Here is a 12,947-nt window from a genome sequence, read left to right on the forward strand (position 1 = left end):
TCGCTATCCTCCTCTCTAGCATCCTTCCTGTCTATTCTGGATCAGACAAATAAAAGTTGTCGCCACTGGGTCGTCGGGCAGAGCGGTTGATGCTGTATGTCTGTGTGAGTGTGTGTGCATTGGTTTTATGCTGAACAGAATATGACTGAATTGTTTGTCTTTTACAAAAGAAACACTGCCTTGGTCCAGTGATGAGGCTCTTAGTTGGCTACCGAGCTAATCGCTCGTTCACGCCCAGCAATCGATGGAGGAGTAGGAGGTGGAGAGCATTTTTATGGTATATGTGTGTGTATGCGTGTGCAGAGATCAATGCCGCCACTCAACTCGTGGTTTTGGCGCTGAGACAGAGCTTCTCAGATGGCTTTTCCCCAGAGGCCGCAGTCCCTGCCCACATATCTACAGAACCACAACATTCAGAGTGAGAGATGGGGAAAAACTCTATGAGGTATGAAGATTAGAGGGATTGTAAGCCACAAATGAAGATTCTGTCATCACGTGCTCACCCTCATTTTGTTCCAAACTTGTGTCCCTATCTTTTCTCCTGTGGAGGGCAAAAGGAGAAATTTTGAATAATGTGCTGGTTGCTCTTTTCTAGGCGATTTGCTAAGAATAGGAACTGGACCCTTCAAAATGGTTCAAAATGGAGACAAATCCTCATAAAAGGATCATAAAAATGGAACATATGACATGCAGTATTTTCAAAATCACTTCAAAAAAGTGTTATGGTAGTGTGAGGAACACACCAAAATAGAGCCAGAGCATTTCAAGTAACAGCCAGCAATAATCTTTCAGAAAATAAATATATTATAAAAACCTTTGACCAATATTTTCACTGAATGACTGCTTCAAGTTTGTGCTATTCAGTATATAGCACACGAGTCATCTGGTTTTAAGATACTTTTGAGTGCTTCTAAAAGCTTGATGACTTCCGTCCCTATTCATTGTCACTTTTGAAAAGGGGCAGCCAGCACATTTTTCTAAATTTCTACATTTTTAAACAATGTTCTACAGACTGAGTCAGTCATGCAGGTTTGGGATGTCATGAAGGTGGGTAAATAATGACCGCTTTAAATGAGATAAAGGGAAGCAGACAGCTAGAAAAAGAGGCAGAGATGTGTGAGTGAGGCTGAGCACTGGGCCGTGTGTTTGTCTGCAGGGACAGTGTGAAGTGTGGCGTCTGAACAGTAGGGAGTGGGTTAATGTAATTCTATGCTAGACTGAGCTGCTTGCCAGCCTCACAATATGGCAGCAGTTTGGAAATTAAAATTGAATGTACTCCAAAAGGCTGTGAGAGAGAGGGCAGCGAGACAGGCACGTGTAGGATGGGCCGAAGGGACCCAGGCAATCCTACACATTCATTCTGTTGGAAAATAGTAATGGAATCATGGGAAAAGTGAGAGAAATGCAGAAATTCATTTGGAATGATTGTAAAGGTGTCGGAATTGAAATCAGCTCAGCGTATTTTTAATTACAGTCACCTTCTGTACATATCACAGGATCTCAGTGGCATGTGCAATTTAAGAAATGTGTGTGAACTGCATAAAATGGTGGGTTGAAATTAACAAATAATATAATACAAGTTTTTTCAGAGACCGTGGACAAAACACATACTCTGACATGTTGGAGGGTGGCATTTACATAAAATCTTACTTGGATAGGTTCTAGATAACATCCCTTCTGTTGTTTCCTATCAGTTCTGTCCCATCAATTAAAGGGATACTCCACCCCAAAATAAAATAGTTGTCATTAATCACTTACCCCCATGTCGTTTCAAACCTGTGAAAGTTTTGTTCATCTTTGGAACACAATTTAAGATATTTTGGATGAAAACCGGGAGGCTTGTGACTGTCCCATAGACGGCCAAGTTCAACATCGTCAGAATAGTCTATCTGCCATCAGTGGTTCAAATTTAACATTTTGAAGCAACAACAATACTTTTTGTATGAGAAGAAAACAAAAATAATGACTTTTTTCAACAATTCATCTCCTCTGTGTCTCTCCACATCAGCGTAGCACAATTTTGGAGAATATGAGCTGAACGCAGGCAACGAACGTTCTTCTGTGACAGCCTGTTTCAACCGCTCTGTTTTCATTCAAATCAAATCGTAAAAACACGTAGAAAATGTATACATGTGTGGCAGCTGACACAGAAGAGTGTAAGCTGCTTGCATTCAGCGGATATTCTACAAAATGGCACTAAGGTGATGTGGAGAGACAGAAATGTTCATTTCTTAAAATCTCTTTAAAGGTGAAAAATCACATTTTATTTTATATTCACTAATTATGTAAAAATAAATAAATAAATAAACAGACATTTAATAATTTAAATAATAGATTTTAACAAAAATTGTTATAACATATACAGATATTTGAATAAAAATGGATATAAAGCTAATATAAAAAATAAAAAAAGAAACAGATATGTTGCAAATTAGGGCTGATAAAGCGATTATTGCGCCCCATTCCGCCCCCTTTATGCAGTGCTGCGCTTTCGTTCCTCCATAAAAGCCCAGTTTCCCGTGCAAATCAGTAAAATCATGTTATGTGACATTTGCATAATGGGACATGCTTTATTTATAAAAGTATATTTATTCATGTTTTTAAAAGCATGAAAGAAAACTTTCGTTGCTCCTCAGGAATAGAGATATGCGCTTGACGGAACGGAACACAGACATGTAAAGTCTTCTTTTAGCTCAAATACACACAAAAATGTGTCAAAATGCTGTGCTTAGTGATTAATCGTGTATACCTTCGTCGGTCATGTAATAAATTAATGTAAAGAGTTGAGAATGAAAATACGTGTGTTATGGTCATTTGGATCCGTGCGGCTCTTACAGTAACAGCCGGCTTTTTTCCTGCTGCGACTGTGTGCTTATTAATCAAACAACAAAAGATAAATTTATAATCACACACTGCTCTTGAGTGAAGGAATTTTGTAGCTTTAAGAAACAAAAAAAGTTTAATTCTTACAGTGAAGACTGCTGTTTTATTTTAAATTTGATTATTCATTTCTGTAGTAGGCTGTAAACTGCTTGAGACTTGCATAAAATAAACATTAAAGCACAGTTTGTTTCATTTGTATATTTTTATTCTATTGTTATTAACCCTTTGCTTTTATTACTGACAGTTTAATTATTTTCAATAATTGTCAATAATTTTGTGGACTTTTTGGTTGTTTGAAATTCCACTGGTCTCTGCAATGTAGATGTCAAAGCAACCTTATTTACAGAAAATACATATTTGATATGTATCACTTTATTTAAATAAATCACTCATATAAAGCCCTATTTTAAATGAATATTCTAATAAAACATAGACATATTTAAATACATATTTATACAAATAATAGATATTTAGATAAATATTTAAAATGCCAGATATTTAAAGAAATGTATTTTATTTATATATAAATAAATAAATAAATAAATAAATAAATAAATAAATATATATATATATATATATATATATATATATATATATATATATATATATATATATATATATATATATATAAACACAATATATTCAAGCAGAGCAGATATTTAAAAGAGAGGTGAGCTATTCTTATTACATCTACAACTTATAATAATGTAATAATAATGTTAGGTAAAAACATACATAGATATTTAAATAAAAAAAACATTTTTTATAAAACAGATATCTGAATTAAATAAGAGAGATACCAGTTAAAACAGTGTCTGCAGTGCATAAAAATCTAAATAAGTCCGGAGTCTTGTCATCCTTGTTGTGTTTTGTGTGTCAGCCCAAGCGCTGTGTTTGTATGTCTCGTGAATGAGAAAAGCTTTTAGTGCATTTGTGTGTGTGAGACTGTGTGTGTGTGTGTGTGTGTGTGTGTGTGTGTGTGTGTGTGCGCGTGCATGTGTGACCTGTTGCTAGGCTGCTGTAGGTGTGATTGGCTCACAGCTGTAGATAATGGATCAGTTCTCAGTGGACTGTGAAGGAGAATGTTGGTGAACAAGGAAAATCGGCAGGACACTTCCCCTCAGTTTGCAGCCGACGGGGCCTAATGACTGTGCCCTGTGACCGCACACACACTTAATACAGAAGGAACCACAGACATTTACACAGGCCGTCTGTTATTCGGTAGCATGCCAGCTTGGGCAGTGAGATGCTTGCCAGAAACTAAACGTTCACCTAGAGAGAGCGAGAGATACACACACACAAACTGCCACAGTTTAACCGACACACACCCACTTCCTCTGTGTCTAACAAACACTTTAGAGCTGTTTTACAAATGCTGCCAAAAACATATTTAATGTTTCTCTTTGTATTATAGACACATGCTGTCTTTTCCACACATGCACACAATAGCCAAAAATGGCTTCATCTGCAGTCTGGATGACAGGTTTACCCAACGCTTGCTGAACCGTGTTTTTGACTGATTTAGCAGGGATGTGATGAATGGACCTGCTTAAGAAATTCAGCAACCAACAGAGAGAAACAAACAATAGATGTCAGTCATGTCAGGCTGTGGCATAACTGTCCCCACAAGGATAGTAAACCCTGAAATCACCTTCATTTTGTAGACCATTAAACGATCGGCGGAAAATAAGAAAAAGACTAGAAATATAGATGTAATGGTGGTTGGGTATACATATGGAGCAGTTATGTTTGTATTTGCTCATGCTTTCCAATTCCCCACTGTATACTTGCACTCTTTTGCTCTTTCACTATTCCATTGGTCTTTCCTTATTGCTGCTCTCTCAAACTTTAAGAAAGTAATAATAATTATTATTATTATTCACATTTATATAGCACTTTTCTAGGCACTCGAAGTGCTTTACATTGTCAGGGGGTATCTCCTCATCCACCACCAGTGTGCAGCATCCACCTGTGTGCATATATGAAGACAAGACGGCTAGATTTCAAAGTTTGAAGCTTATTTCACAAGTGCATATGCTGCAGTAATGTTGAGGCTTAGTTGTCGCTGTCAGCTAGTTAAAGACTAAAAATGAAAGCCATTAGCTTGAGTCATGGAGAATGTGCTTAGCTTTTAATAAACAGTAAATGTCTTGATGAAAATCTAAAAATGCTAACAAGTTTCTGTACAATATACAGTATGTGTATATACAACTTGTAATGATTTGTTAACTGAATCTGTGAACCCAAAAATACTTTTTATGTACAAATTGGTGCAATATGTGTACCACAGTAGGCCAATATTAAATATTTTTATTTTATCAGTATTATATACCAACATATATAAAAAATATTGGTCTTTTTTTAATGCATTTATATTTTAGGAATTAATAGTATATTTTATTAGTTATTGGGTTATATTCAAGATTAACACTATTAAATATAATCAAAATCAATATTCATTTCTCATACTGAATATTGTAAAGTTGTGATGCCTAAATTAACTTGCTTTTAAGTAGTCATTGTGTTTATTTAGACAGTATATTATAGTATTTCTAATATTGTCCTTTATCTGTTTACAGCCATAACATGAAAATAATTATCAGCTTATTGCAAAGAATGCAAGCCAGAAATTGAATATTGGTGTGTCTCTACACTCTCAGAAAAAAAAAAATACTAAAGCTTTCACAGGGGCAATACTCTTTCGAAAAGTACACCTCTGTACCTTATTTACCGTCAAGGGGTACCTAAATGGTACACATTCATGCCTTTTCAAAGGGCACTGCCCCGGGGACAGCTTCTATACTTTTTTTCTCTTTTTGTCTGAGAGTGTAGGTTTCTGTAATGTTGGTTTTTGGAGTAGGATTTAATAAAATATCATTAGCTCAGTCAAATAAAAGTCGCCAGAGTGCTAGAAAAACAAACGTGTCTGTGTTGTCTCTGACCCCACTCTAACACCAGCTTACTGTCTCTTTTGCTCTTTCCCTACAGAGAGCTAAAATTGGTCCCAGCAAAATAGAAGGCTCTTCCTCCAACACCATCTCCAAATTTGACAGCAATGGCAACCGGGACCGCATGAAACTGTCCGACTTCAATTTTCTCATGGTGTTGGGCAAGGGCAGCTTTGGAAAGGTAACTCTCGCCTTGTTCTTTCCCTCACTGGTGCTTGAAGCAGCAGGTAGTCTCGCCGTGAGGTCACTCTAAACAACTAAGATCACTGGAACGCAGGCTAAAAGACAGAGAGAGGGGAAATAGGAGGGTGAGTGGGCTCATGTTCCAGTTGCTGCCAGTTGCCATGGCAACAGGATTTTAAAATGATATTGATATGTTGAGGTGTAGTGCGAGACCTCTGTCAGCATCATTAGCCAAGACTGTTTGATGTCGTCCACATCACCACAAATGAAATGTCAGCCTCTCTGTTGCATCTGACAGACTGACCTGTCCATTTCGGTGCTGCATCTTCATTCTCAGAGGCTACCAAACAAATGTCTGTGCGTGACTCTGAGGTTCTCTGCAGGCTCATAGATTTGTGTTCAGAGAGCAAGGTCTGTGCTGAAGTCTGCCAGAACTTGCATTGTGAAAACAAATAGTGATTTAATGGGTATTTGTTTTCCAGTGAAAATTTTGACAGATCCTTAAGCAAATGAAGAGTTTGGTTCCAAAATGCAATTTAAACCATTTTAAAGGGGTAATATGATGCGATTTCAATTTTTTCCTTTCTCAAATTCAAAGAGATATTTTTTATAAAAGTTAAGACTCATCCACACCCCCCTAAAATGGCTCATTCAAACACACCCCCACATGTCTACATCACTGTGTGGGAAGATTTGCATCTACGGTCATTCGTAGAATCTGCCGCCCACGCGTTCTCATAGCCAGCTGCCTCTGCTTACTCAAGGCCGTGTTGTGTGATGCTGTTTCATTGAGAAAACGAAACTACTTTGTTTGGCCTTCCAAAAGAGGACACGACTAGAAATCATGTTTATATCACATTTATAATGTTTTTGTTTGTTTGTTTGTTTGTTTATGTCTTGTCGCTCCGGCTGGACAGGGCATCACAATATGTTATGGGCCGTAACATTTCCATCACACGCTTGAGGTATTCGGCCAATAACAACACACTGGATAGCTGCCCAATCAGAGCAGACCAGAGCTTTGTAAAAATCTACGTGTGTCAGAAGGCAGGGCATTGAGGAGAAACAATAATGTACATTATGTGGAAAATAACGTGTTTTTTTTTTTTTTTACCTTAAACTAGATAAACACATTTTATTACACCAGATAATATTATTTTTAGCAGCATCATATGAGTTTCCGCCAAAATCAGTATTATATCTGGTCAGTATTGAAAAGTCAGTTTAAAATTTTAAAAACCACGACAAACGCCAGTCTCCCTTTTTTGCAGAATGCGATATATCCTCTCAACCAATCACAGCGCACCATTCCATGCACTCTAGACAGTAATGGTGGCACTCTGAATACACCCTGCATCCTAGTTTTTCTCGACTACTTTGTACTTTGTGATCAACTAACAAGGGCTGCACGAAAAATTACATGTGATTGTCATGCCCATATAGTCAGCAAAGCCGGTTCTTTGATTAATAGTACCGGTAAATCTCCATCACGTGCTTTCAGATGGAAATTATTCAGATTAATTTAATACACAGAGCCGTAGATCACTGATATTGCATGGCTTGTCAGTGTTAGTGTTTTTATTAATGCCATTTATGTTTTTATTAATACAGCACATAGCACTTGTCAACTAAATGAATGTAACATGGCAAAGATGAATGCTCTTCTGGAAGCTGAATGTAAGAGAAATATCATTTTGTAATTTCTGTGGTTTAATGTGATATTGTTGCTCATGTTCTTGTTCATGATTACATTTTATTTTATTGCTGTAATTGCATTTTGGGAAAAATAATAATACAATTTTATTATAAATCTTTGAAAATCAAAACCAGGATTTAAATTTTGCATGTTTTTATAGCCTAAACCGTCTATGTGAGAGTTTGAAACAGAAAATAGTGTTTATCTCTTCTTGCCTTCTGGTAAAGGAAACAATTTTTTTTTCTCAAATTAATCAAAATGGATTTATTAACTCTTCATATGATATTAAGACCTTGATTTCTTGCCTCATTCCGGTGTAGGCAACAGTAAGCATAACACAAGCTGTGATGTCTGATTTAAGAAAAAAACGAAAAAAGACGCAGTTCTTTCTAATGAAGCAGTCAAAAATATTAAAGAATTCGCCTTAAACTTGCCTGTCAGTTATCAGTTTGAATCAGACTCCATCAGTCAGTGAATCGTCATTTCTGACTCCCTCACTGAATCATAAGTAATTGTTCAATTTTAACTGTTTGAAAATGAACATGAAAACTTTAAAAGAGAAGCCTTACGATTGGCAGAGTTTTTTTAGAGATAAAAAAAAGTAAGTGAGGTTAAAAGAAAGCATTAAAAAAACTGTTTTCTAAATACATGCTATAGAATTTATTGTGAATGCTTCATCCATTCATGCTTCATCATTTAAAATAATTTGTGTGGTTGTAATGTTTAATCAAAATGTCATTACTTGTTGTTGTTACTTCTGTTATATTTTCACTTTAAAAAAAGAAGATTTTACAATTTACTAAGGAAATTTTAACTTAAAGGGATAGCTCACCCAAAACTATCCCTTTATCGTCTTAATATCTTACCTAGTTTTGCTTCTCAGGTATTTTTTCTTGTTTTTAGCGATGTTGAGGTACTTTTATTGGAAAAAAGACCAAGATCCTATGAAAATATATATTTTAGAATAGTAAATGGGAGATTGGCAGTGTTGATATTGCTCTCAGTGATTAAAAAAAATGGTGTTTTGTCAAAAAGACTGTAGATTCCATGATGATGAGCCTTCAGCAGAGGGAGCTTCAGAAGCTGACAGATGTGCACTTTCAGTCCAGTTGGGATTATGAGTTCGAAGCAGACCTCAGTTTGAGACATGATCATTGATCAGTATCTGTCCTTGAATATGCTGGTCCTAGAGCAGTTCTCATCCAGGGCCCAGCAGATACTTTTGTGTGGCTGCACTTACTGACAATGTCCTTGAGACTTTGGAGCACTGTGTGCAGTCGTGTATCTTTGGTTCGATGTGAGTTTTTCTAAACAGGTATGCAACGGTAATGAATGCGTTGGAATGGATATGACCTGCTTGCTATTCTGCCAGAGTAGTGTGTGTGTGTGTGTGTGTGTGTGTGTGTGTGTGTGTTAGGGTGTAAAGTAGCAGATGGTGTCCTCTGTAATGTTGAAGTGAATCGCTTCTCTTTTCCCATTGCCAGTCACAAGATGTCCATCTGGGGCTGTCTTTACACTGAAATAACTCTGCTCATTTCAATATGTGCATTTATTTTCAAGAGAAAGCTAAATGGCAGAGCCAGAATGTCCATAAAGTTTCTTCAAGCATTAGTTTTCCTCCGTCAGGTTTTTCTCTGTGACCTTGCCGCAGAATGAGGGAGGGTATTTGAGAAATGCTTCACACACTGATGAAGCGCTATTGGTTTGGTGACAAGAAGTACTGTGGCTGTTTCAGGCATATTGGATTGGGTTTAAATTCATCACACACACACGCATAAGTGTTGAGGAGCTCATTTGAATCTGTAGCTACCAAAACTACAAGATACACATATGTAAATAGTTATGCTACAGTAAAGCTACTCTTTCCACAACCTGAAAAACATCAAATTGATGTACAGTATATATAAAAACATCCTAAAACGCCACATGGGAGCTCAAATTGGTTAATAATTTTTTTTAATTGGTTTATTTACATGAACAAATTCACTGCAAAGAATCAGATTTTCTGGCACTAGATATATTTATATATGAGAGAGAGAGAGAGAGAGAGGATATTTTAGAAGAGCGTGTTTGTTTACTCCCTTGTCGTGCTACGCTGCCATTAATTGAAAAAAGTAGCTTGTTATTGGAAAAGAGACACAGTTTTGAAAATGGTTGCACTACTGTCATGCTACTGAAAAAAAAAAAACTTCATTTGCATATGGATGTAATATACTGTAGTAAGTCGAACACTACCGTGCAAAACTCAAAGCTTAAAGTGTTGTATTTGTTTTCCTTTAAATGGTATTGATTGAAATCAGCGTTTAATTTCATTCATCTAGGTCATCTATGTTTGTATGGTAACAGATGTTTTAACAGATGTTTCAATATTACTGGAAATGTTTTTGAATGGCTTGACTGTTCTGTGTTAAGTGGAATTATACCTGTGATTATAGTTATGTTTGAATTTATTTATTTATTTATTTTTCTTTTAATTGTCATAAAAATGTATGTTAAATAAATTGTGTTATAATTATATATATATATATATATATATATAGTTATACTTTTTTATGTTTATGATATTAATCTTTCACTTATTTATTTAATCTTCCTCCAGTTCTATTGCTCTTTGACTCAGTGCAGTCTTTTTACTCTACTCTTTGAACTTTCTCTCTCTCTTTTTCTTCCATTTTTATCCCTCTCTCTCTGGTTGTCTTTTCTCTGTAGTACATGCGCCTTCAGGCTCAATACTAAAAATGAGCATAATTAAAATCTGCCCTCCCGTCACTCGAGATTTGCTTCACCATGCCGTTGTGCCACTCTCAGATCTGCGCCTTATTGTCTTCACGTGTGTGCGAGAGCTTCATCTCTTCTGTCCATCATTTCTCTTTGTCTTTTATATCATCTGTGCCTCAACTGCAGCTATCTTCTCTGGCCTAACATGCCCTAAACATGCGAAGAATGAGTGTAAACGCTACTGTCTTAATCCACAGTCAAAGGCCAGTCTATCTTCTGCTAATAAATGAAGCTCATGTGATGTGTTACAGTGTTGCTTTGCTCATCTCCTCCTGCTAGTTCACTCAAATGCTTCAATTGTGTGTTTTGTTACATAACTGTGAACATCCCTGAAACATTCACGCTCTCTTTCTCTCTCTCTCTCTCTCTCAATCTGTTTTTTTTTTAGGTGATGCTGGCCGAGAGAAAGGGAGGTGATGATCTGTTTGCCATAAAGATCCTGAAGAAGGACGTGGTGATCCAGGATGATGATGTAGAATGCACTATGGTGGAGAAGCGAGTGTTGGCCTTGGCAGGAAAACCACCCTTCCTCACTCAGCTGCACTCCTGCTTTCAGACCATGGTACTGCAGCTTCTTGTCTCATCTCTTCTCACCTCGTCTCGTCTTGTCTCTTCTGCTGTCGTCTCATTTCATGTCATAGATTCATCTCGCCTTCTTTCATCTCATGTCATCTCTATTGCTCTTCTTACCTCATTCCCTCCTCTTAATTTCTCTGCTCTTTGCCTTTGCCGCTCTCTTCTCATTTCATGTTGTTTATTTTGATCTTCACTCCATGTTTCATGTAGACGAATCTCGCCTCTTTTTTTCTCATGTCATCTCTTTTGCTCTCCTCTCCTCGTCGTCTTTTCTTTTCTCCCTTCTCTCCTCTTCTGTTCTCCTCTAATCTGCTTTTATCTTCTTCTCATATCTCATATTATCTCCTCTCCTTTCTTCATCCTCATCTTGTCTCATCTCATTTAATCTCATCTCGTCTCTTCTCCTGTTCTTCATTCAACGCATCTTGTCACCTCACTTTTTCTTCTCAACTCATCTCTTTTTGCTCCTCTCTTCTCAATGTATATCCTCTGACATAAGCTTAAGCCTGGGCTCATGTCACTTTGTGTTCTTTTAACTGTAGCACATGACCAAACACACATACAAACTCACACACAGACACACACTTGAATTCATCCCTCCCCATCCCCCACAAGCAGCTTAGAGACTGCAGTCATTCGTACATTGACAACATTGATTTGTGTGTGTGTGTGTGTGTGTGTGTGTGTGGTCATGGGAATGTGACATGCTCACGGGGGGCAGCGCGCCACACACTCATAGGTGGCCACAGCAGATCTGTGACAGGCAGCATCGCCATCTCTCAACATCCTACTGAGCACCGCATGAGCCCCTGTCACCGACAGCAAGATAGCGAGAGATGGAGAAATCGAGAGAGGAAGTGAGAGTTAAAGGATAGAGAGGACCGAGTCAGAAACCGAGGAGACTCCGGGGGAGGAAAAGGTTGTGACGTCACACAGCCGAAGCTCTTATGCCTGATTTTTCTGGAAATGCATTGGATCTCAAACGAAGCTACGTCACTAAATCATCTCCTCCTTCGCTCATGCATTCGTTAAATGCAAATAAAGCCTGGTTAGCTCCAAGATATTCGAGTGGGGTGTTGGGAGGGGATTTCTTTATGGAGGGGGATCAGTCACATGAGGTATTTGACAGCCAAACAGCTGCAGTCATGTAGATTATCCTCAAGCCTATAATGGGGAGTTAGTCATATGTGTGTGTGTGTGTGTGTATGCTGATGTGTTGAAGTCGTAGGGCTTTAGGTAGTTGGTGTGTAGTGGAGTGAGGTAAAGACTCTTTCCTGCCTGACAGTGATGGGACCTCCTTTAAGCACTGCTGCATAGCAGTCCGTCTCCCCCTCACACTCTTCATCACTTTCAGTCTCTTAATCCTCCCTGACTCTAATACCCCTGACCATCACACACACACACACACACACACACACATCACCACCACCACTACTGCAGGAAATTACACTACCCGCAACTGATGCAAAATAAGCCTCATCATTACCGGAAGAAAGGCAATAAAATGGAGCCCAGGGAAAATGTGGCTGAAACTTGCAGATATGAAGACGTCCAGCGTGTTTTGATCTTCGGATTTTGGCCCTGGGATTTGTTTTGTGTATTAGTGTGTGGATGTGCACATGTGTGTGTGTGTGGATGTTAAAAATGTAATATAGAGTTGTGTCACTAAAAGTAAATATTCTTGCAGCGGGTAAAAAATATACAACTTGTCTGTTGTAGTCTGTTTCCTGAATTTGTATTTTCACTGAAACAGACATGTTCTGTCAAACTCCCAAATGAATGACTCCTTTGAGTTGACTCTTTTTTTAATGAACCCAAAAGATACAACATGCCCAAATCAATGACTTCTATATGTCATATTTTAGTGAATAAAAAACATTAAG

At 37.6% G+C, this 12,947-nt stretch overlaps 1 protein-coding gene across 2 annotated transcripts in view; it reads left to right on the top strand.

Annotated features, from left to right (window-relative positions):
- The window catches only part of LOC113070457 (protein kinase C beta type-like), a 111,883-nt gene that overhangs the window by 63,053 nt on the left and 35,883 nt on the right, over positions 1-12,947 (top strand). For both annotated transcript variants that reach the window (XM_026243742.1, XM_026243740.1), the window contains exons 9-10: positions 5,872-6,012; positions 10,877-11,050. In XM_026243742.1, the coding sequence (XP_026099527.1) occupies positions 5,872-6,012; positions 10,877-11,050 (315 nt within the window). The remainder of the gene's footprint in view (positions 1-5,871; positions 6,013-10,876; positions 11,051-12,947) is intronic.

Source organism: Carassius auratus, unplaced genomic scaffold (genome assembly GCF_003368295.1).
Source record: "Carassius auratus strain Wakin unplaced genomic scaffold, ASM336829v1 scaf_tig00004288, whole genome shotgun sequence".
In the NCBI taxonomy this organism is placed as follows: domain Eukaryota; kingdom Metazoa; phylum Chordata; class Actinopteri; order Cypriniformes; family Cyprinidae; genus Carassius; species Carassius auratus.